We start from the raw sequence: 27,250 nt of genomic DNA on the forward strand, positions 1-27,250 counted from the left end.
GCGATGGTGTTCCGTCTTTACCAATTCGCGTAACAATGGTTGCGTTACGTAGCAATAGTTTCTGTCAGACAAACGCGTTGACTCAGGAAACAGACTTTCAGTTGCTCTTCTATAGTATTTTGCGTTCAATTATCCGAATCCGATGTTCAATTATCCAAATCCGGTGTTCAGTTATCCTATTCAGGCGTTCAATTTTCCTATTCAGGCGTTCAATTATCCGATTCATGCGTTCAATTATCTGTTGCTTACCGCTGTTGTGCAATATCATGGAAAACTGAATAACTTACATAGTCTGCGGTTGGGCAGCTGCTCAAATATCATCATTCATCAGCTGTATAGACGCAATAATTTGTAGACTTTAAGTTGCTCTTTTATAGTATTTTGCGTTCAGTTATACGAATCCGTTGGTCAATTATCCGAATTGGGCGTTTATTTACCCGTTGCCAGGGGCTGTTGTGCAATATCATGGAAAACTGAATAACTTACATAGTCTACGGTTGGGCAGCTGCTTAGACATCATCATTCATCAGCTGTCTAGTCGCAATAATTTTGTAATTAATCTTGACTTTAGTGTAAATATTTAGTAAGTGTTGTACGATAATTTCTTTTGCACTAATCTTGGTGTCCCACGTTTCCGCGGATGTCTAACTAAGCTGTTGTGAGTGAACTAAATTTACATATCTAGGAAGCCTACAACAACGCCTTGCTCCGTCAATCGTGGTGTAATCCGCACACTTTGTAAACAGCGCGTCTTGCATGATACCATGTAACAGTCCATCATGCATTGTAGCAGGTTCCTAGCTAATCAAGAGCTCGAATTTTACTGCTTCACCTACTCATCTTTCTTGAATCAATCATTTATTGTTCAGCTGAAACGTGAGTGAGCATCCTACAAAGACGTCATGAAAGAAATGTGCGCGGTTTTGACTTTACGTATCAGACTGAAACAATTATTTCTATATATTTAGTACTTCTAAGACAGAACATAGGATAATTGAATACCTGAGTCGGATAATTGAATGCCTGAATGGGATAACTGAACGCCCAAATCGGATAACTGATTGCCCGAATCGGATAATTGAACGCAAAATACTCTAGTTGTCTTCAATTTTTCGTTCACGCTTCAATTGTCTCACTCGTTTATTAGCTGAGATAGTCGCGTAACAATGGTCACGTAGTCACGTGATAATGGTTGCTTAGCAATAATTTCTGTCAAAGTAACGCGCGGAAACTCAAAAAACAGACTTTTCTCTTCTTTTAGCTTTTTTCTTTCCATTCCGTTTGTCACGCATCAGTCTCCTTTGCTCTTTAGTCGCGTAAGGGAGCAAAATCGAGAGTCGTTTGACTCTTCTCTCCAAGAAATTACAATTAAGTCGACCCCTCGAAAAGGGTCCCTTGCTTCAATTTTCGCGCATATGTTACGGAGTCAAAATTGCATTCATCTGGCATCGTCGTTTTGTCGATCCGTCTTTCCGTTTTACCGTAAATCTATATGACAAGTGCTGACGTACGCATATAAATATATAAATATATAAATATATAAATATATAAATAAAATATATCTCGAACTCAATTGACATGACAAAAGAGAGGCTCGCTTCGCTCGCCAACTAGTAAATGCTCGGTTAGCATTGTGTTTGGCGAGCGATGGTGTTTTGTCTTTACCAATTCGCGTAACAATGGTTGCGTTACGTAGCAATAGTTACTGTCAAACAAACGCGGGAACTCAGGAAATAGACTTTCAGTTGCTCTTCTATAGTATTTTGCGTTCAATTATCCGATTCAGGCGTTCAATTATCCGTTGCTTACAGCTGTTGTGCAACTAAACTAGTAAATGCTCGGTTAGCATTGTGTTTGGCGAGCGATGGTGTTCCGTCTTTACCTATTTGCGTAACAATGGTTGCGTTACGTAGCAATAGTTTCTGTCAAACAAACGCGTTGACTCAGGAAACAGACTTTCAGTTGCTCTTCTATAGTATTTTGCGTTTGATTATCCGAATCCGGTGTTCAGTTATCCTATTCAGGCGTTCAATTATCCGATTCATGCATTCAATTATCCGTTGCTTACCGCTATTGTGCAATATCATGGAAAACTAAATAACTTACATAGTCTGCGGTTGGGCAGCTGCTCAAATATCATCATTCATCAGCTGTATAGACGCAATAATTTGTAGACTTTTAGTTGCTCTTTTATAGTATGTTGCGTTCAGTCATACGAATGAGTTGGTCAATTATCCGAATTGGGCGTTTATTTACCCGTTGCCAGGGGCTGTTGTGCAATATCATGGAAAACTGAATAACTTACCTAGTCTGCGGTTGGGCAGCCGATTAGACATCATCATTCATCAGCTGTCTAGTCGCAATAATTTTGTAATTAATCTTGACTTTAGTGTAAATATTTAGTACGTGTTGTACGATAATTTCTTTTGCACTAATCTTGGTGTCCCACGTTTCCGCGGATGTCTAACTAAGCTGTTGTGAGTGAACTAAATCTATATATCTAGGAAGCCTACAACAACGCCTTGCTCCGTCAATCGTGATATAATCCGCATACTTCGTAAACCGCGCGTCTTGCGTGATACCATGCAACAGTCCATCATGCGTTGTCGCAGGTTCCTAGCTAATCAAGAGCTCGAATTTCACTGCTTCGTCTTCTCACCTTTCTTGAATCAATCATTTATTGTTCAGCTGAAACGTGAGTGAGCATCCTAGAAAGACGTCATGAAAGAAATGTGCGACTAAAATAATTATTTCTATATTTGTTACTTCTAATTAGGACAGAACATCGGATAATTGAATGCCCGAATCGGATAACTGAACGGCCAATTTGGATAATTGCTTGCCTGAATCGGGTAACTGAACGCTGAGTTCAGATAATTGAACGCAAAACACTCTAGTTGTCTTCAATTCTTCGTTCACGCTTCAGTCGTCTCACTCGTTTACTGAGATAGCCGCGTAACAATGATCGCATAGTCACGTGACAATGGTTGCGTAGCAATAATTTCTATCAAAGTAACGCGCGGAAACTCAAATAACAGACTTTTCTCTTCTTTTAGCTTTTCTTTTTCATTCCGTTTGTCCCAAATCAGTCTCCTTTTCTCTTTAGTCGCGTAAGGGAGAAAAATCGAGAGTCGTTTGACTTTCCTCGCCAAGAAATTACAATTGAGTCGACCCCTCAAAAGAGGTCCCATGCTTCAATTTCAAAACAGAAAGACAAATCAACAAAACGACGATGCCAGATGAATGCAATTTTGGCTCCGTAACATATGCGCTAAAAATTGAAGCATGGGACCTCTTTTGAGGAGTCGACTCAATTGTAATTTCTTGGCGAGGAGAGTCAAACGACTCTCGATTTTGCTCCCTTACGCGACTAAAGAGAAAAGGAGACTGATTTGGGACAAACTGAATGAAAAAGAAAAGCTAAAAGAAGAGAAAAGTCTGTTTTTTGAGTTTCGGCGCGTAACTTTGATAGAAATTATTGCTACGCAACCATTGTCACGTGACTATGCGATCATTGTTACGCGACTATCTCAGTAAACGAGTGAGACGACTGAAGCGTGAACGAAGAATTGAAGACAACTATAGTGTTTTGCGTTCAATTATCTGAACTCAGCGTTCAGTTACCCGATTCAGGCAAGCAATTATCCGAATTGGCCGTTCAGTTATCCGATTCGGGCATTCAATATGTAGATTTAGTTCTGTCACAACAGCTTAGTTAGACCTCCGCGGAAATGTGGGACAGCAAGATTAGTGCAAAGGAAATTATTGTACAACACACGCTAAAAATTCACGCTAAAGTCAAGATTAATTACAAATTATTGCGTCTATACAGCTGATGAATGATGATATTTGAGCAGCTGCCCAACCGCAGACTATGTAACTTATTCAGTTTCTATGATATTGCACAACAGCCGTAAGCAACGGATAATTGAACGCCTGAATCGGATAAAATTGAACACCAAATACTATAGAAGAGCAACTGAAAGTCTGTTTCCTGAGTTCCCGCGTTTGTTTGACAGAAACTATTGCTACGTAACGCAACCATTGTTACACGAATTGTAAAGACAGAACACCATCGCTCGCCAAACACAATGCTAACCGAACATTTACTAGTATATTTATATATTTATATATTTATCTAATATATAAAGCTCAAATTGTTTGTCTGTGTGTGTGTGTGTGTGTGTGTGTGTGTGTGTGTGTGTGTGTGTGTGTATGTATGTTCGCGTTTGGCGGTCACGTCTTTTGTCCGTTTGCAACCGAAATCGGCACGCACACTCGGCACTCACAGAGGAAGGTTTGCGTAAAAAAATATTGCACCCGGTCCCCTCTCGAGGGATCGACCCACGAGTAAAATTTCTCGACGACGCAAACGCTACACATTGCAGTTCATTCGAACACACGCCCACACCAGTCCCGTGTAGACCCTATGCATCGCCGTCCTTCGCAAAGCTTCGAGCAATCGAATATCTCTTGCCGACGAAACTTACTCTTCTATCGCTTGCGTTTCTCTCCAAATTCTGATCACATTTGCACCGAATCCAACCTACATGTTTTCTGCAGCAAGCGCTACACGGGGAGTGTGTCGATTTCTATCGAAACAAGCGCGAAGAGCAAGATTCGAATTTATTCAGCATATCCGGGACCTCGCAACAAAGATTGCACGTGACGTGTCCACAGACCTATCTTTACACTACAGTATCTTGCCCGTACGAAGGACGGGCCATGTGTACTAGTATATTTATATATTTATATGCGTACGTCAGCACTTGTCCTATGGATTTACGGCAAAACAGAAAGACAAATCGGCAAAACGACGATGCCAGATGAATGCAATTTTGACTCCGTAACATATGCGCTAAAAATTGAAGCAAGGGATCCCTTTTGAGGGGTCGACTCAATTGTAATTTCTTGGCGAGAAGAGTGAAACGACTCTCAATTTTGCTCCCTTACGCGACTAAAGAGCAAAGAAGACCGATTCGTGACAAGCGAAATAAAAAGAAAAAGCTAAAAGAAGAGAAAAGTCTGTTTTTTGAGTTTCCGCGCGTTACTTGATAGAAATTATTGCTACTCAACCATTGTCACGTGACTATGCAATCATTGTAACGCGACTATCTCAGTAAACAAGTGAGACGATTGAAGCGTGAACGAAGAATTGAAGACAACTAGAGTATTTTGCGTTCAATTATCCGAATCCAGCGTTCAATCATCCGATTCAGGCAATCAATTATCCGAATTGGGCGTTCAGTTATTCGACTCAGGTATTCAAGTATCCGATGTTCTGTCTTAGAAGTACCAAATATAGAAATAATTGGCGAGCGAAGCGAGCCTCTCTCTTGTCATGTCAATTGAGCTCGAGATATATTATATTTATATATTTATATATTTATATACGTACGTCAGCACTTGTCATATGGATTTACGGCAAAACAGAAAGACGGATCGACAAAACGACGATGCCAGATGAATGCAATTTTGACACCGTAACATATGTGCTAAAAATTGAAGCAAGGGACCTTTTCGAGGGGTCGACTCAATTGTAATATCTTGGCGAGAAGAGTGAAACGACTCTCGATTTTGCTCTCTTACGCGACTAAAGAGCAAAGGAGACTGATACGTGACAAACGGGATGGAAAGGAAAAGCTAAAAGAAGAGAAAAGTTAGTTTTTTTGAGTTTCCGCGCGTTACTTTGACAGTAAAATTATTGTGACGCAACCATTATCACGTGACTACGTGACCATTGTTACGCGACTATCTTAGTAAATGAGTGAGACAATTGAAGCGTGAACGAAAAATTGAAGACGATTATAGTATTTTGCGTTCAATTATCCGATTCAGGCAATCAATTATCCGAATTGGGCGTTTTCAGTTATCCGATTCGGGCATTCAATTATCCGACTCAGGTATTCAATTATCCGATGTTCTGTCTTAGAAGTACTAAATTTATAGAAATAATTGTTTCAGACTAATTCGTAAAGTCAAAACGGCGCACATTTCTTTCATGACGTCTTTCTATGATGCTCACTCACGTTTCAGCTGAACAATAAATGATTGATTCAAGAAAGGTGGGAAGGCGAAGTAGTGAAATTCGAGCTCTTGATTAGCTAAAAACCCGCTACGACGCATGATGGACTGTTGCATGGCATCACGCAAGATGCGCGATTTACAAAGTATGCGGATTACACCACGATTGACGGAGCATGGCGTTGTTGTAGGCTTCCTAGATATGTAGATTTAGTTCGCTCCCAACAGCTTAGTTAGACCTCCGTGGAAACGTGGGACACCAAGATTAGTGCAAAGGAAATTATCCTACAACACACGCTAAAAATTTACGCTAAAGTCAAGATTAATTACAAATTATTGAGTCTAGACAGCTGATGAATGATGATATTTGAGCAGCTGCCCAATCGCAGACTATGTAAGTTATTTAGTTGCACAACAGTCGTAAGCAACGAATAATTGAACGTCTTAATCGGATAATTGAACACAAAATACTTTAGAAGAGCAACTGAAAGTCTGTTTCCTGAGTTCCCGCGATTGTTTGACATAAACTATTGCTACGTAACGCAGCCATTGTTGCGCGAATTTGTAAAGACAGAACACCTTCACTCGCCAAACACAATGCTAACCGAGCATTTACTAGTATATTTATATATTTATATATTTACTAGTATACATGGCCCGTCCTTCGTACGGGCAAGATACTGCAGTGTAAAAATAGGTGTAGACACGTCACGTGCAATCTTTGTTGCGAGGTCCCAGATATGCTGAATGAATTCGGATCTTGCTGTTCGCGCTTGTTTCGATGGAAATCGACACACTCGCCGTGTAGCGCTTGCTGCAGAAAACGTGTAGGTTGAATTTGGTGCAAATGCAATCAGAATTTGGAGAGAAACGAAAGCGCTAGAAGAGTAAGTTTCGTCGGCAAGAGATATTCGATCGCTCGAAGCTTTGCGAAGGACGACGATGCATAGGGTCTACACAGGACTGGTGTGGGCGTGTGTTCGAATGAACCGGAATGTGTAGCGTTTGCGTCATCAAGAAATTTTACGCGAGAGTCAACCCCTCGAAAGGGGACCCGGTGCGTAATTTTTAAAATGATTTTACACAAACCATTGTCTGTGCGTGCCGAGTGTGCTTGTCGATTTCGGTTGCAAACGGACAAAAGACGTGGCCTCCAAATGCGAACACACACACACACACACACCACACACACACACACACACACACACACACACACACACACACACACACACACACACACACACACACACACACACACACACACACACACACACACACACACACAGACAATTTGAGCTTTATTGGCGAGCAAAGCGACCCTCTCTCTTGTCATGTCAATTGAGCTCGAGATATATTATTGGCGAGCGAAGCGAGCCTCTCTCTTGTCATGTCAATTGAGCTCTAGATATATTTGGCGAGCGAAGCGAGCCTCTCTCTTGTCATGTCAATTGAGATCGAAATATATTTTATTTATATATTTATTGGCGAGCGAAGCGAGCCTCTCTCTTGTCATGTCAATTGAGCTCGAGATATATTTTATTTATATATTTATATATTTATATATTTATATATATGCGTACGTCAGCACTTGTCATATGGATTTATGGCAAAACGGAAAGACGGATCGACAAAACGACGATGCCAGATGAATGCAATTTTGACTCCGTAACATATGCGCTAAAAATTGAATAACGTGTCCCCTTTCGAGGGGTCGACTCAATTGTAATTTCGTGACGATAAGAGTGAAACGACTCTCGATTTTGCTCCCTTACGCGACTAAAGAGCAAAGGAGACTGATGCGTGACAAACGCAATGGAAAGAAAAAAGCTAAAAGAAGGGAAAAGTCTGTTTTTTGAGTTTCCGCGCGTTACTTTGACAGAAATTATTGTGACGCAACCATTATCACGTGACTATGCGATCATTGTTACGCGCCTATCTCAGCTAATAAACGAGTGAGACAATTGAAGCGTGAACGAAAAATTGAAGACAACTAGAGTATTTTGCGTTCAATTATCCGATTCGGGCAGTCAGTTATCCGAATTGGGCGTTCAGTTATCCCATTCAGGCATTCAATTATCCTACTCAGGTATTCAATTATCCGATGTTCTGTCTTAGAAGTACTAAATTTATAGAAATAATTGTTTCAGTCTGATACGTAAAGTCAAAACCGCGCACATTTCTTTCATGACGTCTTTCGATGATGCTCACTCACGTTTCAGCTGAACAATAAATGATTGATTCAAGAAAGGTGAGAAGGCGAACCAGTAAAATTCGAGCTCTTGATTAGCTAGGAACCTGCTACAACGCATGATGGACTGTTGCATGGTATCACGCAGGACGCGCTGTTTACAAAGTATGCGGATTACACCACGATTGACGGAGCAAGGCGTTGTAGGCTACCTAGATATGTAAATTTAGTTCACTCACAACAGCTTAGTTAGACATCCGCGGAAACGTGGGACACCAAGATTAGTGCAAAAGAAATTATCGTACAACATATACTAAATATTTACACTAAAGTCAAGATTAATTACAAAATTATTGCGACTAGACAGCTGATGAATGATGATGTCTAAGCAGCTGCCCAACCGCAGACTGTGTAAGTTATTCAGTTTTCCATGATATTGCACAACAGCCCCTGGCAACGGGTAAATGAACGCCCAATTCGGATAATTGACCAACGGATTCGTATAACTGAACGCAAAATACTATAAAAGAGCAACTAAAAGTCTACAAATTATTGCGTCTATCCAGCTGATGAATGATGATATTTGAGCAGCTGCCCAACCGCAGACTATGTAAGTTATTCAGTTTTCCATGATATTGCACAACAGCGGTAAGCAACGGATAATTGAACGCCTGAATAGGATAACTGAACACCGGATTCGGATAATTGAACGCAAAATACTATAGAAGAGCAACTGAAAGTCTGTTTCCTGAGTCAACGCGTTTGTTTGACAGAAACTATTGCTACGTAAAGCAACCATTGTTACGCGAATAGGTAAAGATGGAACACCATCGCTCGCCAAACACAATGCTAACCGAGCATTTACTAGTATATTTATATATTTATATATTTATATATTTATATATATACGTACGTCAGCACTTGTCATGCGGATTTACGGCAAAACAGAAAGACAAATCAACAAAACGACGATGCCAGATGAATGCAATTTGACTCCGTAACATATGCGCTAAAATTGAAGCAAGGGACCCTTTTCGAGGGGTCGACTTAATTGTAATTTGTTGGCGAGGAGAGTCAAACGACTCTCGATTTTGCTCCCTTACGCGACTAAAGAGAAAAGGAGACTGATTCGTGACAAACGGAATAAAAAAGAAAAGCTAAAAGAAGAGAAAAGTCTGTTTTTTTGGAGTTTCCGCGCGTTACTTTGATAGAAATTATTGCTACGCAACCATTGTCACGTGACTATGCGATCATTGTTACGCGACTATCTCAGTAAACGAGTGAGACGACTGAAGCGTGAACGAAGAATTGAAGACAACTATAGTGTTTTGCGTTCAATTAACTGAACTCAGCGTTCAGTTACCCGATTCAGGCAAGCAATTATCCGAATTGAGCGTTCAGTTATCCGATTCGGGCATTCAATTATCCGATGTTCTGTCCTAATTAGAAGTAACAAATATAGAAATAATTATTTTAGTCGCACATTTCTTTCATGACGTCTTTCTATGATGCTCACTCACGTTTCAGCTGAACAAGAAATGATTGATTCAAGAAAGGTGGGAAGGTGAAGTAGTGAAATTCGAGCTCTTGATTAGCTAAAAACCAGCTGCGACGCATGATGGACTGTTGCATGGTATCACGCAAGACGCGCGATTTACAAAGTATGCGGATTACACCACGATTGACGTCGCAAGGCGTTGTTGTAGGCTTCCTAGATATGTAGATTTAGTTCGCTCACAACAGCTCAGCTGGACCTTCGTGGAAACGTGGGACAGCAAGATTAGTGCAAAGGAAATTATCGTACAACACACGCTAAAAATTCATGCTAAAGTCAAGATTAATTACAAATTATTGCGTCTATACAGCTGATGAATGATGATATTTGAGCAGCTGCCCAACCGCAGACTATGTAAGTTATTTAGTTGCACAACAGCCGTAAGCAACGGATAATTGAACGCCTGAATCGGATAATTGAACGCAAATACTATAGAAGAGCAACTGAAAGTCTGTTTCCTGAGTTCCCGCATTTGTTTGACAGAAACTATTGCTAGGAGCGCAACCATTGTTACGCGAATTGGTAAAGACAGAACACCATCGCTCGCCAAACACAATGCTAACCGAGCATTTACTAGTATATTTATATATTTATATATTTATATATTTATATGCGTACGTCAGCACTTGTCATATGGATTTACGGCAAAACGAAAAGACGGATCAACAAAATGACGATGCCAGATGAATGCAATTTTGACTCCGTAACACATGCGCGAAAATTGAAGTAAGGGCCCTTTTCGAGGGGTCGACTTAATTGTAATTTCTTGGCGAGAAGAGTAAAACGACTCTCGATTTTACACCCTTACGCGACTAAAGAGCAAAGGAGACTGATACGTGACAAACGGGATGAAAAGGAAAAGCTAAAAGAAGAGAAAAGTCTGTTTTTTGAGTTTCCGCGCGTTACTTTGACAGAAATTATTGTGACGCAACCATTATCACGTGACTACGCGACCATTGTTACGCGCCTATCTCAGCTAATAAACGAGTGAGACAAGTGAAGCGTGAACGAAAAATTGAAGACAACTAGAGTATTTTGCGTTCAATTATCCGATTCGGGCAATCAGTTATCCGAATTGGGCGTTCAGTTATCCCATTCAGGCATTCAATTATCCGACTCAGGTATTCAATTATCCGATGTTCTGTCTTAGAAGTACTAAGTTTATAGAAATGATTGTTTCAGTCTGATACGTCAAGTCAAAACCGCGCACATTTCTTTCATGACGTCTTTCTATGATGCTCACTCACCTTTCAGCTGAACAATAAATGATTGATTCAAGAAAGGTGAGAAGGCGAAGCAGTAAAATTCGAGCTCTTGATTATCTAGAAACCTGCTACAACGCATGATGGACTGTTGCATGGTATCGTGCAGGACGAGCTGTTTACAAAGTATGCGGATTACACCACGATTGACGGAGCAAGGCGTTGTTGTAGGCTTCCTAGATATGTAGATTTAGTTCACTCACAACAGCTTAGTTAGACATCCGCGGAAACGTGGGACACCAAGATTAGTGCAAAAGAAATTATCGTACAACACTTACTAAATATTTACACTAAAGTCAAGATTAATTACAAAATTATTGCGACTAGACAGCTGATGAATGATGATGTCTAAGCAGCTGCCCAACCGCAGACTAGGTAAGTTATTCAGTTTTCCATGATATTGCACAACAGCCCCTGGCAACGGGTAATTGAACGCCCAATTCGGATAATTGACCAACGGATTCGTATAACTGAACGCAACATACTATAAAAGAGCAACTAAAAGTCTACAAATTATTGCGTCTATACAGCTGATGAATGATGATATTTGAGCAGCTGCCCAACCGCAGACTATGTAAGTTATTCAGTTTTCCATGATATTGCACAACAGCCGTAAGCAACGGATAATTGAACGCATGAATCGGATAATTGAACGCCTGAATAGGATAACTGAACACTGGATTCGGATAATTGAACGCAAAATACTATAGAAGAGCAACTGAAAGTCTGTTTCCTGAGTCAACGCGTTTGTTTGACAGAAACTATTGCTACGTAACGCAACCATTGTTACGCGAATAGGTAAAGACGGAACACCATCGCTCGCCAAACACAATGCTAACCGAGCATTTACTAGTATATTTATATATTTATATATTTATTGGCGAGCGAAGCGAGCCTCTCTCTTGTCATGTCAATTGAGCTCGAGATATATTTTATTTATATATTTATATATTTATATATTTATATATATACGTACGTCAGCACACGGATTTACGGCAAAACAGAAAGACAAATCAACAAAACGACGATGCCAGATGAATGCAATTTTGACTCCGTAACATATGCGCTAAAAATTGAAGCATGGGACCTCTTTTGAGGGGTCGACTCAATTGTAATTTCTTGGCGAGGAGAGTCAAACGACTCTCGATTTTGCTCCCTTACGCGACTAAAGAGAAAAGGAGACTGATTTGTGACAAACGGAATGAAAAAGAAAAGCTAAAAGAAGAGAAAAGTCTGTTTTTTGAGTTTCCGCAGTTACTTTGATAGAAATTATTGCTACGCAACCATTGTCACGTGACTATGCGATCATTGTTACGCGACTATCTCAGTAAACGAGTGAGACGACTGAAGCGTGAACGAAGAATTGAAGACAACTATAGTGTTTTGCGTTCAATTATCTGAACTCGGCGTTCAGTTACCCGATTCAGGCAAGCAATTATCCGAATTGGGCGTTCAGTTATCCGATTCGGGCATTCAATTATCCGATGTTCTGTCCTAATTAGAAGTAGCAAATATAGAAATAATTATTTTAGTCGCACATTTCTTTCATGACGTCTTTCTATGATGCTCACTCACGTTTCAGCTGAACAATAAATGATTGATTCAAGAAAGGTGGGAAGGTGAAGTAGTGAAATTCGAGCTCTTGATTAGCTAAAAACCAGCTGCGACGCATGATGGACTGTTGCATGGTATCACGCAAGACGCGCGATTTACAAAGTATGCGGATTACACCACGATTGACAGAGCAAGGCGTTGTTGTAGGCTTCCTAGATATGTAGATTTAGTTCGCTCACAACAGCTTAGTTAGACCTCCGCGGAAACGTGGGACACCAAGATTAGTGCAAAGGAAATTATCCTACAACACACGCTAAACATTTACGCTAGAGTCAAGATTAATTACAAATTATTGCGTCTATACAGCTGATGAATGATGATATTTGAGCAGCTGCCCAACCGCAGACTATGTAGGTTATTCAGTTTTCCATGATATTGCACAACAGCCGTAAGCAACGGATAATTGAACTCCTGAATCGGATAATTGAACGCCAAATACTATAGAAGGGCAACTGAAAGTCTGTTTCTTTAGTTCCCGCGTTTGTTTGACAGAAACTATTGCTACGTAACGCAACCATTGTTACACAAATTATCACTCAATAGGTAAAGACAGAACACCATCGCTCGCAAGACACAATGCTAACCGAGCATTTACTAGTATTTATATATTTATATATATACGTACGTCAGCACATGGATTTACGGCAAAACAGAAAGACAAATCAACAAAACGACGATGCCAGATGAATGCAATTTTGACTCCGTAACATATGCGCTAAAAATTGAAGCATGGGACCTCTTTTGAGGGGTCGACTCAATTGTAAATTCTTGGCGAGGAGAGTCAAACGACTCTCGATTTTGCTCCCTTTTCCGCGACTAAAGAGAAAAGGAGACTGATTTGTGACAAATGGAATAAAAAAGAAAAGCTAAAAGAAGAGAAAAGTCTGTTTTTTGAGTTTCCGCGCGTTACTTTGATAGAAATTATTGCTACGCAACCATTGTCACGTGACTATGCGATCATTGTTACGCGACTATCTCAGTAAACGAGTGAGACGACTGAAGCGTGAACGAAGAATTGAAGACAACTAGAGTATTTTGCGTTCAATTATCTGAACTCAGCGTTCAGTTACCCGATTCAGGCAAGCAATTATCCGAATTGGGCGTTCAGTTATCCGATTCGGGCATTCAATTATCCGATGTTCTGTCCTAATTAGAAGTACCAAATATAGAAATAATTATTTTAGTCGCACATTTCTTTCATGACGTCTTTCTATGATGCTCACTCACGTTTCAGCTGAACAATAAATGATTGATTCAAGAAAGGTGGGAAGGTGAAGTAGTGAAATTCGAGCTCTTGATTAGATAAAAACCTGCTACGACGCATGATGGACTGTTGCACGGTATCACGCAAGACGCGCGATTTACAAAGTATGCGGATTACACCACGATTGACGGAGCAAGGCGTTGTTGTAGGCTTCCTAGATATGTAGATTTAGTTCGCTCACAACAGCTCAGCTGGACTTTCGTGGAAACGTGGGACACCAAGATTAGTGCAAAGGAAATTATCCTACAACACACGCTAAAAATTCACGCTAAAGTCAAGATTAATTACAAATTATTGCGTCTATACAGCTGATGAATGATGATATTTGAGCAGCTGGCCAACCGGAGACTATGTAAGTTATTTAGTTGCACAACAGCCGTAAGCAACGGATAATTGAACGCCTGAATCGGATAATTGAACGCAAAATACTTTAGAAGAGCAACTGAAAGTCTGTTTCCTGAGTTCCCGCATTTGTTTGACAGAAACTATTGCTAAGTAACGCAACCATTGTTACGCGAATTGGTAAAGACACAACACCATCGCTCGCCAAACACAATGCTAACCGAGCATTTACTAGTATATTTATATATTTATATATTTATATATTTATATATTTATATATTTATATATTTATATATTTATATATATACGTGCGTCAGCACTTGTCATGCGGATTTACGGCAAAACAGAAAGACAAATCGACAAAACGACGATGCCAGATGAATGCAATTTTGACTTCGTAACATATGCGCTAAAAATTGAAGCATGGGACCTCTTTGAGGGGTCGACTCAATTGTAATTTCTTGGCGAGGAGAGTCAAACGACTCTCGATTTTGCTCCCTTACGCGACTAAAGAGAAAAGAAGACTGATTCGTGACAAACGGAATGAAAAAGAAAAGCTAAAAAAAGAGAAAAGTCTGTTTTTTGAGTTTCCGCGCGTTACTTTGATAGAAATTATTGCTACGCAACCATTGTCACGTGACTATGCGATCATTGTTACGCGACTATCTCAGTAAGCGAGTGAGACGACTGAAGCGTGAACGAAGAATTGAAGACAACTATAGTGTTTTGCGTTCAATTATCTGAACTCAGCGTTCAGTTACCCGATTCAGGCAAGCAATTATCCGAATTGGCCGTTCAGTTATCCGATTCGGGCATTCAATTATCCGATGTTCTGTCCTAATTAGAAGTACCAAATATAGAAATAATTATTTAAGTCGCACATTTCTTTCATGACGTCTTTCTAGGATGCTCACTCACGTTTCAGCTGAACAATAAATGATTGATTCAAGAAAGATTAGTGCAAAAGAAATTATCGTACAACACACGCTAAAAATTCACGCTAAAGTCAAGATTAATTACAAATTATTGAGTCTATACAGCTGATGAATGATGATATTTGAGCAGCTGCCCAACCGCAGACTATGTAAGTTATTTGGTTGCACAACAGCCGTAAGCAACGGATAATTGAACGCCTGAATCGGTTAATTGAACGCAAAATACTTTAAAAGAGCAACTGAAAGTTTGTTTCCTGAGTTCCCGGGTTTGTTTGACAAAAACTATTGCTAAGTAACGCAACCATTGTTACGCGAATTGGTAAAGACACAACACCATCGCTCGCCAAACACAATGCTAACCGAGCATTTACTAGTATATTTATATATTTATATATTTATATGCGTACGTCAGCACTTGTCATATGGATTTACGGCAAAACGGAAAGACGGATCGACAAAACGACGATGCCAGATAAATGCAATTTTGAATCCGTAACATATTCACAAAAAATTGAAGAAAGGGACCCTTTTCGGGGGTCGACTCAATTGTAATTTCTTGGCGAGAAGAGTGAAACGACTCTCGATTTTGCTCTCTTACGCGGCAAAAGAACAAAGGAGACTGATGCGTGACAAACGGAATGGAAAGGAAAAGCTAAAAGAAGAGAAAAGTCTGTTTTTTGAGTTTCCGCGCGTTACTTTGATAGAAATTATTGCTACGCAACCATTATCACGTGACTACGTGACCATTGTTACGCGACTATTTTAGCTAATAAACAAGTGAGACGATTGAAGCGTGAATGAAGAATTGAAGACAACTAGACTAAACAGCTGATGAATGATGATATTTGAGCAGCTGCCCAACCGCAGACAATGTAAGTTATTCAGTTTTTCTGGATATTGCACAACAGCCGTATGCAACGAATAATTGAACTCCTGAATCGAATAATTCAGATAATTGATTGCCTGAATCGGATAATTGAACGCCGAGTTCAAATAACTGAACACTGGATTCGGATAATTGAACGCAAATACTATAGAAGAGCAACTGAAGGTAGGTTTCTTGAGTTCCCGCGTTTGCTTGACAGAAACTATTGCTACGTAACGCAACCATTGTTACGCGAATAGGTAAAGACAGAACACCATCGCACGCCAAACACAATGCTGACAAGAGAGAGGCTCGCTTCGCTCGCCAATAATATATCTCGAGCTCAGTTGACATGACAAGAGAGAGGCTCGCTTCGCTCGCCAATAAATATAATATATCTCGAACTCAATTGACATGACAAGAGAGAGGCTCACTTCGCTCGCCAATCAAAGAGATAAGTGAATTCAAACAGTTGGTTTTAAGCTCAGCTCTAAAACAAAATGACCCATACTTGAGATATATTTTCGTTAAGCTGAAGTGCAATCATCAAGAATAGTCTTTCCTAATTCAATAGTTCTGCACAATTCAACTACACCAGTATATTACACAATAAATACTCACTACTTTGAGTCTATCTACTGTATGCCTTCAGTGAACCCATGTATAACAGCCACACCGCTCTTACTAATATTTTATATACTGACATATTGCCAAATTAGTCAGTCTTTAATGTCTCGTCCCTACTCGAACTCGAAACCATCGGGCAAACAGTTTTCTGCAACTGTTTCGTCTCAAACTTCTTTCTGTATGCCCGTTCGGCCAGGCTGGACGTTCCCTGTCCGACAGTCTTGACACCGGTAAGCAGCAGCTGCCTTGCCATTCTCAAACGCAATGCCATTGGATCAAACCCAGTCAATGACACCTGAAAGCGTCGCAGCACGGCAAACACCTTTCCCAGTGGAGCGAGCAACACAGCGAGGAATTGACGAATTGGAATCCACAACTGAACAACATTCCTCCACGGAAGTCGTTGCAGACTCTCAATAATAGGCTTTGTCGCTCTCATCAAAGGCCTTGATACTAGCCGCAATGTCTTCCACACTGGTCCAATAAACGATGCCCAGATGACAACCAGTGGCTGGCAATAATATAACCACAAATCTGTCCACCGATGAAGAACGTGATCAAGAAACAAGACGATCGATTCAAGGTACATATTGAGCAGCTCAACAACAGGCTGAAGTGCTGCTTTGATGATCGACACATGGATATACAACTGCCACACGGCCCAGGCGACCGACAAGATCGTATACACAATGATCAATCGTTCAATTGCGAATCGAAGATTCCGAGAGTACATCCAGCATGGCAGAAAAGACACCCAACCCGGTAGGCCCTCTCTCCAAGCAATGGCCTCAACCCTCTCTCGTTGTATGTCTTGTCTGCTGGCATCACCTTCAAGCGACGACTTATATTTCATGTAACGAATGTCTTTTAAGATGTCCCGCAGGAGTGACACGTGATCAATGTCGCAACTCATTTTCACCAAGAAACCGACTGCTAGAGGAGACAAATCGCCGCTTTTGTTTTCTCTCCTAAAGCATATTGGACGTTCGGTCTCTATTGTCAACTTTGCGACCATTGAATCTAAGTCTCCAGAAAACTTGCTGGTTAGTCTGAGGTCTACTGCTGCGATGTTTGTACATTGGAATGTGCCAAGAGGTGCTGATTTTCTGTCCGTTTGCTCTACTGTTTCGCCTTCTTCCCAAACGTCGAGTTGTAGACGACTACAGTCTTCTGATATGTAGAGTTCGCCGTATGATTGTACGTTCTCTGCCTCTTGGAAACGATATTTCCACTCTCCAACGACGAGAGAACGAAGAGGAATGCGACCTTCCATGGGATATCCGGGTATGAGAGGGAGGGAGAGTCCAGGATAAGATATGGCAGCCGTTTTCCCGGATGGTCGGCTGAGGCACGTTGAAAAAGACGTTCTCATCGCAAAACTGGTAAAAGAGGAAGCAGGGAAGCGATGCCATGAGTATAATAAAGGTATCATTGTACTTATTCGACGTCTCTAGGTGATCATGAACGTCTGTGTTGTCTTGATTTCTGTAAAGCATTTGCTGACTGTGCGAAAGGTAGAACAATATCGATGGTCTGGAAGTGTAGACAATTAAGTCAAGACCTTCAAAACTGCATTGCCGAGCAGTAAGTGTAATTAATCAATTGACAATCACACAATAGTTGTATGGACCAAGTTGTTGATCCTCAAATCATTATTACCCGAGGCCCGGATTTCTGGGTGGAGGGTATAGTAGTCGTTCGACGACCCGACGACCCGGCGACCGTATATATAGTTGGTTAGCGGAGATGCAAATGAAGCTATTCCGACCAATAGACGAGAAGTGGTGTCATTACTGACCAATAGACGAACGTGATGTCATCATGAGGCTCCACCTCTCTTTGTTTGGTAGCTGCTAACAAGAATTCGGCCATCGGGCGACCGTCCTGTACATGGTGTTTAGTCCTTTGCTTTAACTAAGGGTTTAACACATGCATTTGTACGTGTATGTTCCCCAACCACAACCAGGAGCGAGGTGTGTAGCTGTACCTGACTTGTAACATTGTGCTTGTTCCACAGTGTTTCTGCATAGTGGTTCTGCAGTCTGCCAGCTTGAATTTTGGGTGTGCATGGCTGAGCGGCTGTGTTGTTGTTGCAAAGATCACTAGTGTTGTCTTCAACAGAAATTTGGCGCTTGACAAGAATTTGCGAAGGGGAACGTGCATTGTCCATGACAGCGTCTGTTTGTCGGACGAAGCGGCTCGGCTGACCTGTAAGTACACTAGTGCGTCTCTATTCATTTCTGTTTTACGGTATCCAAAGTCAGAGTGAACAGACGCCTAGCTAATCTACATGTGCACGTGCATGTTTTCCCACATTGGATGTCTTGTTTTGGCTCTGGGGTCACCTCATTACAACAACCAGAGTTGCGGTTAGACAGATAGCTGTGTATATACGGTACAGTGAACAGTAGGCGACGTCTAGCTAGAGAAGCGGCACAAACAACAAGACGCCTAGAGAAGCTGCACAAAGAATGAGACTTTTACATTCTTGTGAGCTGGAAAATGGGTGGTGAGCTGCTTGTTTGGTCTACATTTGTAACCTAGGTTTCCCATCAATACAACAAACAGAACAATGACCACATCCATTACTTCATCACGTAAGGCGAAGATTGCCAGCAGTGTAGTGGGTTTGCTAGTGAAAGTCCAAACATTCTTGAATGCAGTTGGGATTGATTCCTGTCAACTGCTGACGGAAGATGTTACTAGTAGGACAATGGATGGAGAAATTGTTTTACATCTATGGACAGCTGTTCGTATTAGGTAGGGGGTGGGTGTGTAAGAAGAAATTCTAATGTTGTTTGGATTTAAAAATCATTTGAAAATTACGGACCTAATGACTGACATGAAGAAGGAGCAATTGCATATATAGACAGTAGCCTCGTCCCCAGACTCACGTGAGCCTGGCAGTGTCCAATTCCCGTATAACACTTTCAGCCTCCCATGAGTCTGGACTCATCGTGCCTACTTTCACACACTTACTTCACTAAGTGTCACCCCACGTCACAGTCTTGGCACCCCATGTGACTAAATACTACCTATGTCACAAACTCAATTAGCTTATATCTATCTAATGTGTGACCCAGCAGATTGTGTATCACACCCAAGCCTCCAAGCAGCACATGATGACTCTACTCTCCACGGTGCGTGATTCACCAAGTTCACACTCTCCAAATATTGAGACGACTTCAGCATGTGGAAAGGTGAGTGTAGTCCTACGTTATTGTCCTACTCGTGTAGACTGGCGAGCTTGCCAAGTCTAGTTACAGCAATCCGGACTTTGGGCGTGTAGTTCACTCTTTGTTTCGTTGCATATCCGCTATCTGCACAGCCCTTGCTAGTGCGCAGACTCTATTGTAAAGGCCAGTAGGGCACGCAATGGCAACGAGTAACACATTGATGTGGAAATTATTGCAGTTCGCTCTTCGTGTTTTCAATTATGATGACTTTCAGGAGGGTAAACTTGAAGTCTCCAGAGCCATCCTAGGGGGAAAAGACTTCTTTGTTTGCACAAACAATGAGTGAACTACACGCGAAGCTCGGATTGCTATAACTAGACTTGGCAGGCTTGCCAGTCTACACGAGTAGGACAATAGCGTAGGATTACACTCACCTTTCCACATGCTGAAGTCGTCTTGAGCTTTGGAGAGTGTGAACTTGGTGAATCACGCACCGTGCTTGGAGGCTTGGGCGTGATCTGCTGGGTCACACATTAGATAGATATAAGCTAATTGAGTTTGTGACGTAGGTATTATTTAGTCACGTGGGATGCCAAGACTGTGTCGTGGGGTGACACTTAGTGAAGTAAGTGTGTGAAAGAGGTGCGGTGAGTCCAGACTCACAGAAGGTTGAAAGTGTTTTTGGGAACCGGACACTGCCAGGCTCACGTGAGTTTGGGGATGAGGCTGTATAGACAGGGCTGGCGGAGCCGGTCCGGCAAGTCCTGCAGGTCCTGCAAATGCTGGACCACCAATTGACAGTATGACATCACTGCAAAATTCTAATAACTCATATATAATAGGATTGCGAACATGACACTGAGATCGCTCTGATGACAGTTAGCCTTGGACATCAGCCCTTCTTGGCCTGGTAAAATTCAAGGTTGGGAAATATCTGGGTCTGTTATTGCTAGCGTGCTTTGCCTTCGTGTGTCTCTGATCATGTCTCTTTCAAAGTTGCTCCAGAGCTCTCCAGGATGTCCAGAGATTGGACAGAAACCGTACCAACCAACAGATATCACGTTTCCTAAGCTACACTTTGGAAAGAAAGATGCCAGCTTTCGTTGTTTTCACTCACTTGGTTCCAAAAATGGAAGTGGCTGCACTAGGATCAAGAATCACAGCTTTTAAACAGAAGAAGCTGAGGGGCTTCTATTGGGCAGACAGCGCTTTGTTACCAGGGGCTATCAAAACTAGAAAGACACCACTTCTGTATTCAGAAATCATGAAACATCGTCATGTCACAAAGAGGCAGTGGAGAATACTGTAATACGTCCTAATGCAACAAGAAATGTAGATGAATTTTTAAGTTTGGCAATATCTGAAGAAAAAGCAGAGTGGGAGATGTCTGCACAAAATATTTTGTACCATTCTGTTTCTGGTGAGGCAAGGATTACCTTTACGTGGTGATGGACCGTCTGAACTGGACGGCAATTTTAATCAAGCCTTGAAGCTGCTGAGCAATGAAGATGTGGATCTGATAACATGGACAAAAAGGAAAAGGGATAAATACACTTTCAAGGATATTCAAAATGAAATTTTGAAAGGTACAAATCAAAGTGTTCTACAAGAGATTGTCTCTGAGATTCAATCGTCAGTGTTTGCTGCTATGATGGATGAAGCTACAGATGTGAGCACCACCGAACAGGTAGTTATAGCTTTTTGCTGGGTAGATGAGAATCTCGATGACCATGAAGACTTTGTTGGTCTCTACAGTACAGCGTTCTTAGATGCAAACTCTCTCATTGCCATCTTTAATAATGTCTTGTTACAATTTAACCTTTCGATAGAACGTTGTAGAGGACAGTGCTATGATGGAGCTAGCGTGATGAAAGGACACAGGATTAGTGTCGCAACACAGCTTGCCCAGATGGAGAGTCGAGCTGAATACACTCATTGCCCTGGCCACTCACTAAACTTGACATATCAAGATTCTATTTGTGAGGTCAAAGTTCTTAGAGATGCCTTAGATACAGTTCGCGTCATAATTATAAGGACACTGCTGTCAAAACATACGGGTTCTTTTAGATTGTAAATTATTTCTTAGACAATATGCAAGATCTTTCAATTGTGGCAGTACTAGATGTAAACGTAATCGCACTATTCTATACTTTGTTTTGGTTGAAAATTACGAATTCTGAACGTACTGCACATGATCTATATGACGTAACACAGAAACAGGCTGTTTTGTTTGTCCTGATTTGGCTTCTTCTAGAGAGTTGAATTTTACAAATGTACATCAATGCAATTGTTATTTTATTGCATAATTCATAGATGCTTTACTTGCGCAAGCAAGAAGAAGAGTGGACTCAACGTCAGAACACAGGATTTTAGTGCATGTTGCTCCAATTTAAATTTGGGAGTCTTATCTGACAGTTTTAGGCATTGTACTATTAGAAAGGTTGTTATTTAACTTTTCAGTAGAAGAATGAGCATCAGAAGATTGCAAGTAACCGCTAAAAGTTAGGAAAATGTTACTAATGAGCCATTTCTGGTGTTTTCAAAACAGTCAACCTACGCGCAAAATGTTTCAGCTGCTAAAACCCCTAGAGTAAAAGCCTGCAAACTTGTATGTCTTGTGCTAGTTCTTTTTTAGCTGAAATCATTTCACGAGTTTGTTTCGGTTCACTCATTCGCTGTGAGTTGCTGTAATGCCAAGAGGAAACAGCTCAGTCCCATTATCAGAGGAAAGATCAAAGTGCTGCATTCTGTAGGCCATACCACTTGCCAGATTGCAGTGCAAGTGGGAAGATCGAAGGCAGAGGCTGTCAAACAGTAGCAGTGACTATGCAACACGTCCTGGTAGAGAAAGAAAAACAACCGCATGTCAGGACAGGATGTTGAAGCGCCTTGCTATTGAGAACAGGCGAAAGTTGTCGAGACAGCTATTCTTTCAGCTGCATCAGGAGGCTGACATTGCTATTTCCTGCAGTACAGTTAGAAGACGACTGCATGAAAGTGAGCTGCATTCTCGGAGGCCACACAAGAAACCTCTACTGATGGACGAACACTGCCGGCTCAGATGAGAATGCGTGGCAATGTATCGTGACTGGGATGTGGAGGCGTGGAGATCTGTCCTTTTTAGCGATGAAGCCAAAATTAGCATTGGAAACGACAGAGCGCTGCACGTCTGGTGCCGTAATTATATTAAATTAAGGGAGAAGAGTATTTGCCGCAGTGCTGTGATTTGACAGTAAAACACTCACCAAGTGTGATGGTGTGGGGTAGCATGTCATATTATGGCGTCGGATCTCTAGTAAGACTAGAAGGCCATGTAACCGCTCTTGCCTACCAAAGAGTTCTCGAGGACCACATGCTTCCTGATGCTCAATTGTTAATAGTAGAGGAATTTGTTTTCCAGCACGACAATGTGCCCATCCATATCGCTCGATCCACCCGGCAATGGTTGCGTGACAACGACGTCACCATACTTGACACTGGCCTCCGCAGTCTCCAGACGCCAACCCTATCGAAAACTTGTGGCATACTTTGAAAGTTTCAACAAACAGAAGGCATCCCCAGAACAAAGAAGAACTCTGGCGTTCCGTCCAGGAGGCCTGAGCAGACGATTCCAGCAGCACATTTGCAGACATTAGTCAACAGTGCTGCGCGTCGTGTAATTTCAATTAGATCAGCTAGAGGTGGACAAACCACATACTAATAAACAGTTAAAATGTTGTGTCACGTCTAAACGCACGCGCAACAGTAGCAAAAATGTAGTGAGAAGTCACGTGATAGTTTCGTCTAGCAGCGGATACTACGGTTTCAGAGTGTGGTTTACGTGTTTTGAATTTTTTAGCAATGATAAACATTAGGTCTGCACTGCTAGTAGGCTCTGCTTAAAGCTCATAAAGATTTTGTACTTTTATCACTAGCTGGAAGATGATAAACGCATTTGTACTGGGTTATGATGCCATGTCCTTATAATTATGACGCGAACTGTACAACATTTGAGTTATCAAAACTACTGAAATTTTCAGCAAAATGCAAGGCAGAGTTTCTCAGACTAAAGGAAGAACTGGCACTTGATGACCCTGGCTTCAGAATGCTCTGCCCAACTAGGTGGACTGTATGCTTAAAGTCACTACGTAGCGTCTTGCAGAACTACGTGGTTTTGCAGCAAAGTTTGGGTACATTTGCAGAATTTGCTAGACATGACATGGAAATGTCTGCCAAAGTCAATGGAATCTCGTTTCAAATGGACACATTTCCATTCTATTTTGGAGTTATGCTGGGCGAGAAAGTCCTAGGAATGGCAGAAAATCTCAGTTGCATTTTGCAACACAAGGAGATATCAGCAGCAGAAGGTCAGACTGTCGGTCAACTTACTATAGATACTACGTGGTGAAGCAGAGAACAGATACAGAATTTGACAAATTTTGGGACAAGGTTGTTAGTCAAAAGCCAAAAGCAAATGTAGGTGAGCCAGGAGTACCTTGCAAGAGACAGGTTTTGCGGTTTGAGATAACAGGCACTGGTGACAGTTACGTTCCCCAAACACCAAAACAGCAGTTCAGAATAGTTTATTTTGCCGATTTTGATCGAGTCATTTCAGCAATTAAGGACAGATTTGATCAACCAGGCTACAAAGCTTACTGTTTACTTCAAAATTTGTTGTTGAGTGCTGTCTCCGGAAATGAATTTGAGTCAGATTTCTGTAAGGTGATAGATGCTTATGGAGATGACTTTGATCAAGATCTTTTAGCTCACCAACTTGAGATCATTTGAACTCATTTTGCAAGTGAACAGGAGAAGCAGTTTACAATTTCCGATGTCAAGTCCTTTGTTCTCAATCTTGGAGAAGGCTGTAAACTGCTGTCTGAAGTCGAGACAGTACTAAGACTTCTGGTTATGTCAGCAACAAGCACAACAAGCGGAAGGTCGTTTTCTGCACTGAAGAGAGTGAAGACCACCTTCGTTCAACAATGAAGCAAGAAAGACTGAATAATATTATGATGTTGCATGTGCATAAAGACAAGACCGATAGCCTTGATCTAGACAAGTGCTGCAATGACTTTGTAACCAGTAATGAGCATAGATTGCAAGTTTTTGGCTTATTCAAATAGATTGCAAAATATGTAATTAAGCAAATTTTGAAGTTAATGGGAGAATGTCCAATAGATTGTTTGCCGGACCACTAAATGTTTCCTTCCATGAGGCCTGATAGATTTGCCTCACTCTGTTTGGTTAAAAATTGTACAGACTAGCAAGGTTTAAACACAAAGGGATACTTAGAATTTTGGATGCTTTGTACAGCTATGTCAAGATACTGTGGCAATATTTGTAATGCTATTGATCAATGTTGCTTATAAGGGCCAAAGATGAGCAGTTATGGAAGGAGTGCACTGAAATCTATGTTAAACGTCGGGATGAGTATCAACGCCAGTATAAAGAAAGGAAAAGTAACAGAGGGAATCAGTCTGCATCTAGTGGTACAGACAGTAGCTATAGCCAGTAGTACTTTTCATTTTTCAATTATCAGTGAAAATTGTGTGCTATGACCAAGCTAAGAAGTGAACATTTGTATATTGCCATGTATGCAACTCATCACAATGTTTACTTGTTATAGAAGTAACTTTGCTTATTATGGGTATGTTGATATGTGAATTGGTAACTAAACTCTAGGCGTCTGCACACTTTTGGGTTGAGTTCTATCTATCGAAGCTTGGGTATGAGACTACAGATGATGTACATGTAACGCATGTGTCACAGATGACCCATGTAGGCGTGTTTACACACACACACACACACACACACACACACACACACACACACACACACACACACACACACACACACACACACACACACACACACACACACACACACACAAACACACACACACACACACACACACACACACACACACACACACACACACACACACAATACACCAGCAGACCTGTGCTAGCAATCTCCTGGAGTTGGGCCAGCTACTAGCAGGAGCACCGGCTTGTGAAGTCAACTGTGATGTGAGCACCTGAAGTCTCACCTGCATCCCACTGTACATGTCATGTCACAGCCAATGGCTGCTTGTGAGGTCCCCAGTCAAAGACCAGGTACTTATTTATATTCCTGAGTGAAAGAGGCAATTGTGTGTGAGTTTCTTGCCCAAGGAAATGATGCCATAGCTCGCCACATAATTTAGATTATTGTGACTTGAATCGGTAACCCTAACGTGTCCCGGATGTACACTCACCCACCCACCCACCCATGTAGGCGTGTTTATACACACACACACACACACACACACACACACACACACACACACACACACACACACACACACACACACACACACACACACCACACACTAACAATTTTTGCACACGCGGTCTAGTCTGGCAACCAAGGCTACGTTTTTGATATCAATTATTGTAGGTTTGCGGCTGCTTTGGGTGATGTCGAATCAGGCTCTGGTTACGAACAGGTGAGCCACAACTCAGTTCCTGCATTCGCGGCAAGTCTACTTCAATCGGTCACGTGATCAAGGCATTGCGTTTCAGAGTGTTGAAAAATGATCACACGGGCATCGACCTTATGGTGCCAGAGTACGTCGACCAGCGCGGTAGGCTTGGCACTGGATCGGTTGTATTCAAAGTTATTGTCGTCACCAATTTGCCTTACTTCAAGACAGACAAACTCAAGGAATCAGATGTTGTACAGTTCACGGTAAATTGATTTGTAATTATGTGAAATCAGTTAACTACAATCTTTTACTTTTAATTAATTTTACTAATTATTGCCGAGCGTAGCGAGGCTTCTAATCTGGGTCGCACAACAGAAATGGGCGTGGTTCTATATGGCTCCATCGAGCTTTTGGTATATATATATATGTATATATATATATATATATATATATATATATATATATATATATATATATATATATATATATATATATATATATATATATATATATATATATATACATATATATATATATATATATATATATATATATATATATATATATATATATATATATATATATATATATTAAATATATTCTTCTTCTATGCAGACTACCCCAAACTACCCTACCCACCAGGGTTATCCCCAGGCCATTTAGGCATATCAGCCCGATACACCTTACCTCAGGAATGAGCAACCAAGGTGTATCGTCTTAGTCATGTCTAGAGCTTAGCTAGTTTTCGAAGTTGAAGTGAAGTCTGTACTAGGCAAAAGAAGACGCAAAAATAGGGCAAGATTGCACTTGCAATACATGCATTGCAGGATAGAGAAAGGTAGTGTGCTAACCTTACGTACTCATGAGGAAGCGGAAGCCACAAGAAAGCTGAAGCTGCCGGTATCAAGTGACAAAAACGTTTGACAGGTGTACATAGCTTTCAGTCTCTT

At 41.2% G+C, this 27,250-nt stretch overlaps 2 protein-coding genes across 2 annotated transcripts; one reads left to right on the forward strand and one right to left on the reverse strand.

Moving 5' to 3' along the window:
* Positions 1-16,431: 16,431 nt before the first annotated feature.
* On the reverse strand, positions 16,432-17,961 carry LOC134195714 (uncharacterized). The gene has a single exon (XM_062664791.1). The coding sequence runs from the start codon at positions 17,947-17,949 to the stop codon at positions 16,765-16,767; it is 1,185 nt and encodes a 394-aa protein (XP_062520775.1). The 5' UTR covers positions 17,950-17,961; the 3' UTR covers positions 16,432-16,764.
* A 31-nt stretch (positions 17,962-17,992) lies between these two features.
* LOC134195715 (uncharacterized) lies at positions 17,993-25,601 on the forward strand. Its single transcript, XM_062664792.1, has 3 exons — positions 17,993-18,101; positions 18,170-18,260; positions 25,205-25,601. The coding sequence occupies exons 1-3, from the start codon at positions 17,993-17,995 to the stop codon at positions 25,347-25,349; spliced, it is 345 nt and encodes a 114-aa protein (XP_062520776.1). The 3' UTR covers positions 25,350-25,601.
* The last annotated feature ends 1,649 nt before the right edge of the window (positions 25,602-27,250 follow it).

The sequence above is a fragment of the Corticium candelabrum genome, chromosome 20 (genome assembly GCF_963422355.1).
Source record: "Corticium candelabrum chromosome 20, ooCorCand1.1, whole genome shotgun sequence".
Lineage (NCBI taxonomy): Eukaryota > Metazoa > Porifera > Homoscleromorpha > Homosclerophorida > Plakinidae > Corticium > Corticium candelabrum.